General features: G+C 33.7%; 1 protein-coding gene across 1 annotated transcript; it reads left to right on the plus strand.

Annotated features, from left to right (window-relative positions):
* The first annotated feature begins 1925 nt into the window (after window positions 1-1925).
* LOC132056197 (uncharacterized) lies at window positions 1926-3871 on the plus strand. The gene has a single exon (XM_059448284.1). It carries the CDS (start codon window positions 1960-1962, stop codon window positions 3598-3600), a length of 1641 nt encoding a protein of 546 aa, XP_059304267.1. The 5' UTR covers window positions 1926-1959; the 3' UTR covers window positions 3601-3871.
* Window positions 3872-5761: the final 1890 nt, after the last annotated feature.

Here is a 5761-nt window from a genome sequence, read left to right on the forward strand (position 1 = left end):
ACCTTATATAAAAGAATGCCTTAAGTATTCACGCTTTATTTATTTAAAATAAGAATCTCCATTTCATGGTCAGTCATAAGCATAATCAAATTTAATATACTTATAATAACAAGACTTGAGAAATATAATCACTTTTTAGTACTCTACTGTAAACTCTGTTTCTTAAGAGATCTTCTGATGTAAGATATTCAAACTAACGATGGTGCAGGGTAGATTTCATGCTCTGAAAAACAGTAATTAAATAGCATCACTCATACAAATTAAGAAGTTTTGTGCACTATGCCATGGTCCATCAAATGTTTCTATATGCTCTTATTGTTTGCTGCCACAACATTTTTATCATCCAAATGAGATTTCGAATATTATCAAACGAACCTGATAAATAAATGAATTGAGTTGTGTGGACAAAATGTAGTCAAAGACAAACTAACATAGATATAACCAAAAGGAAATCAAATACAGTAATTACTATCAATTAGTGATTACAAGAAAGCTTTATATATAGGGTTTTACCGTAATATAATAATTCATTAGAATCTTCAATGTGGCTTGGTTTAATTTCTTTCACGTATCATCAAATTTAAAGCTCTGAAAATTAGTATTCATTGGTAAGGGATCATAAAATTGTGAATCCCATATAATAGAGATTAATTAATGTGAACAAAACAACTCCACATGAGCAGTAATACTAAAACTACTAAATTAACTTCCAACTTTTAAGTTCTCACTTTTGTATTGATTTAGGCCACAATTATATTGCTCCTTACTAAGTACGTACTATATGTTTAGGAATATAACTCCACCGAAAGAAACTTAGTACGAGATCTAGTGTATAGGGAGTGAAAAAGCATAAAGCTAGATGTTGGTGCATCAATATAAATGTATACACTTACCACTGTCAAGAAAGATTAGAATATAATTACGGTGGTCAAAAAGGTATAGGAGGCCGAAGCCATGAAAGTTAAAAGAGCACCTACCATGTAATCTTAATTCTTGATACAAAAGATGAATTAAGCAATTCGTGCTGACAACGTGTTATAAAATAATACAAATTGAGAGTGAAACAAGAGAATTAAGAAGGAAGCTTGAGGAGAGATTTTATTGCCATAATTTTGATGTCTTACTTGGGAGATAAAATCTTCCTATTTATAGGAAGAGAAGTTCTTAGTCACCAAGTAACTAGGTAGATTTTAACTAGATTAGTCCAATAGTAACTATGGTTATTACTTAGTTACATTGGTCTCCAACCAAAACTTGTCTCCAAATATAAATAAATACATATTTTACAATACATGGACATTCACTTATAATACTATTTACAACAATTTTTTATATTTAAAAATAATTTAATATTAACTATTTTATTTACTTTTAATGAGATTATTTATAGTTACACAAAATCAATAATTTACTTTAAATCACAACTTTCAACTTAAAAAAAAGAAGAAAAAAAAGAAATTAGTGCCTAATCAAAGTGCAACATATTAATTGGGATGAAGAGAGTAATTTTTTATAGAAAATCTTTCATCACAACAAAGTTACGGTTATTTTCTTCTATTATTTTAGCACAAAAACTTTTACTATATTAATAAAATTAAATTAAGTATGAGTTTTCTATTATTATTATTATTATTATTTGTCAAATGCAAGTCTAGGTTTATGAGCACACTTACGTGTTTTGATATGCCATGTGATAAACAAAATGTGAAAAGATTTTCCTATTCAACAGAGGGAGATGTGATAAGCACGCGCTTAAAGTTGAGTCCGCAGTTGACGCCGCAACGTTTCATTATTTCCTATTTTTATTTTTGCGTATAATTCTTTTCATGTTACCTCTGTCACCCAACACTGCTTACTCATCATCATCACTTTCCTCTCCATACCCTAAAAAACCACACACTCTCTCTCTTTCTTTCTTTTTTTCTCTGTGCAAAAAAAAAAAAAAAAAAAAAAGCCGCCATGAAAGTACCTGCAAATGATAATCCCATTGACTTCAATTCTCATCTCCTTCAATCTCTTCTTGATTCCATACCCAACACTCAAAGCTTCAAAGGCAAATGGTCTTTAATTAAAACCAAACTCAACACACTCCAATCTCACCTTTCTGATTTAGCCTCCATCAACCCTCTCTACAGCGATCTCCTTAACGCGCTTGCCATCACTCTCTCCGACGCGCTTTCACTCTCTTCCATTTGCCATAGCGTAAACCCTCCAAAACTCAAGACCCAAAACAATATCGATTCAGTTTCCGCAAGACTTGATAATCATGTTAGAGATTTAGAAGTTCTTGTTAAAAGTGGAGTGCTAAACGAAAACGGTACCGTTTCAAGCATTACTTCAAAAAGGGAGAATATACGCACTGAATCAAGGAATCTAATAACTCGTCTTCAGATCGGGACAACTGAGTCAAAAAACACAGTGTTAGATTCATTACTTGGGTTATTACAAGAAGACGACAAAAATGTGTTAATTGCAGTAACACAAGGTATTGTTCCAGTGCTCGTGCGTTTACTGGATTCCAGCTCATCACAAGAAATCAAGGAGAAAACAGTTACAGCTATTGCTAAAATCTCAACCGTTGATTCTAGTAAACATGTTTTGATCGCTGAAGGTTTGGGTATACTGAATAATCTTTTAAGGGTTCTTGAATCTGGAAGTGTTTTAGGTAAAGAAAATTCATGTATTGCTTTACAAGCATTGGGACATACAAAGGAAAATGCAAGGGCAATTGGGTCAAGAGGTGGAATTTCATCTTTGTTAGAAATTTGTCAAAATGGGACACCTAATTCACAAGCTATGGCTGCTTCAGTGTTAAAGAATCTAGCTGTTTTTCCAGAAATTAAAGAGAATTTTCTCGAGGAAAACGCGGTTATGGTTCTTTTAAGGTTGTCGAATTCAGGGACAGCGTTAGCCCAAGAAAATGCGATTTCTTGCTTGTGTAATTTGATTTCTAGAGATAATAATATGAAACTATTGGTTGCAAGGGAAGGTGGAATTGAAAGTATTAAAAATTTCTGGGATTCTGCTCCTTCAGTGCAAAGTTTGGAGGCACCTGTTCTTATGATAAGAACATTAGCTACTTGTCCATCTGTAGCTGAGGTTATTGTGGAGAAGGAATTTTTACCGAGGATTGTTGGGGTTCTGAGTTGTGGGGTTTTGGGTGTAAGGATTGCTGCAGCGAAAGCGATTTATGATTTGGGATACAACACGAAAACCCGAAAAGAATTGGGCGAAATCGGGTGTATTCCGTTACTGGTGAGGTTGACTGAAGGTAAGGCTGTTGAAGAGAAAGAAGCAGCTGCAAAAGCATTATCGAATTTGATGAGTTATGCGGGGAATCGAAAGATTTTCAGGAAGGAAGAAAGGAGTATTGTGAATGCAGTTCAGCTTTTAGATCCTGTGGTAACAAATTTGGATAAAAGGTATCCTGTTTCGTTATTGGCTTCGCTTGTGTACTCGAAGAATTGCCGGAAACAAATGGTGGCTTCGGGTGCTTGTGTGCATTTGCAAAAGCTAGCTGAAATGGAGATTGATGGATCTAAAAAGCTCTTGGATTGTCTTGGTCGAGGCAAAATCTGGGGAGTTTTTACCAGACATTGAGCAACAATGCAATCAATCTGTATGTATAATAAAGTCAAGTTCTTTTTTCTTTTCCTCTAAATTAAATTTTACGATTTGTAATTTCAAAGTTCTTGATCATGTTCATAGATAGTGGTTATTAGTTAGTGGTAGAGAAAAAAGTAAATGTTGGTTAGTAGGCTAGATTGCTACTAGAAAGATAATATCTTTGGGTTGTTGACCTAACTTGATAGGTGTTTTTTTTTTTTCTACAAAAAACTCAATAAATTAAGTGAAGACGCCTTCTCTTTGAGTTCTTGCTTTGTTGTGATATTTATTGAGAATTTGTTCCCTTTATGAAAAGCTGTTGGTGCTATAAATTTCATAGTCATGTATGATGTTGTTAATTGGTGTCAGAAATTGATCATACTTGATTGAATCATGGACCATATGAATTTATTACTGTATAATAATCGTTGTTCGCATCGTGAATAAGGCTTCTTGGCAATGGAATTTATCAAAATTCAAGAGCCTTCAATCATTGTCATACAGATTTATTATGATAATCGTTGTTCGTCTTGTGAATAAGGGAAAGTGAAAACTGCAGTCAAAATTTGTACTACTGCTATATGATCGTTTGTCAAAAAGTTATACTATTGCACATTTTGCTTATTAGAGTTTAGTGTCCATTGAATTTGCAAGCCAGAGTTCAGCAATTTTTACTCTATTAGTTGTGTTATACTGTACTGGAAGAATTTTGCCTTACTCTTTAGCGAACTGCAAAGTTGTGTTTGCAAGCTACAGCTCAGAAAGAAAGAGATAACGTGCGAGTTGAAGTGTCTCGTGTAACTTTCATATCCTCTTTCCTTTTATTGGAAGTTTTGGTTAAAAGTTTCAAAGGAAATATCTTTAGGTTTTGGAAGTTGGAAAATATCCAACCATAGCTAAGGGGACCAAGCCAATGCAGTTACTCTAGCTTCTCTGGTTCTTCCATATGTTTTTAGACCACCGCCATTCTCATCAACTATAATAATCAATGGCTTTTGTTGAAATATTCAACACAGGGTAGCTTAACCTAATTCCGTTCTTTAATCAAATTAGGAATACGAAATACCAAATCCTAATTGATTCTCCTCAGAAGTCTCAGTCCCGCAATCCTCCAAGGTTTTGATGATGTGGTAAGAGCACAACACATGATGTATGAGCACAACAATTTCTCAACGCTTTGATCTAGTGATAAGAGCACAATATGTAATGTATGAGTTAGAAGCACATCAATCTTTTGAGGCTGGTAATTAAATTTTGTCCTCGCTTTTGGCATTTGTGTGAAACTGGCCATTTTAAGTTTAATAAAAAAAAATTGTACTAGACTATCCTTTAGATGGGCAGTAGAGTTGGTAAAGAGACGCTGGCAAGCGGAATCGAAACCGGTAAATTGTTCCATGGAAGTAATGGACATATTCATGTTACGTAGGACTTCATGTTATATTCAACATTTTATCGGATTACTCACAAAATCATGTCAGATCATCATGATTTCAAAGATACAAACAAAGAAGAGGGAAAAAAAAACATTTGAGAGCCATGACATGCAAGTATTGATAGATCCATATGACTATGTTATATTCAATCGAACTATCTTGCAAAATAAAAATCATACCGATTGTCAAATTATCGTAAGAAAACAAGAAGTCGCAGGTCGGTAATTTAAGTGCGATGGAGACATGGAGTAGGTAATTTTCGGGTGCTGCTGATCGATAATTGTGATGAAGACTGTTAGTTATATTATAAACATACAGTATGGATTTGTGTTAAATTGACTTATGTTCAGGGCTTGAAAAATGAAAGTCAGCGGAAAATAAACAAAAAGAAATAAAGAAGAGAGATACTTAGGGATTGTCAAATTGTTGCAATTATGAAAATGAGATTCGATGATGTGAGCTATTGTTAGAGTGTCAGTGTGAAGGTAGTTATGAACTGTGGTCCTCTGTTTATGAACATCATACCCCTGCATTTATATGCAAAATTCAATATTGCAAGGAGAAATCCCCCACCATTTCATTATTGTTAGACTAAGAAAGGAAAAGTTTAAGAAGAGAGGGCAGCCTTGAATAGACCAATAACATATTAATTGTTTCCCTTGTCGTCTACTTAGCAACTACTACTAGTACTATTTATTGATTTTTAGCTATTTCAATATCCT

The sequence above is a fragment of the Lycium ferocissimum genome, chromosome 5, assembly GCF_029784015.1.
Source record: "Lycium ferocissimum isolate CSIRO_LF1 chromosome 5, AGI_CSIRO_Lferr_CH_V1, whole genome shotgun sequence".
Lineage (NCBI taxonomy): Eukaryota > Viridiplantae > Streptophyta > Magnoliopsida > Solanales > Solanaceae > Lycium > Lycium ferocissimum.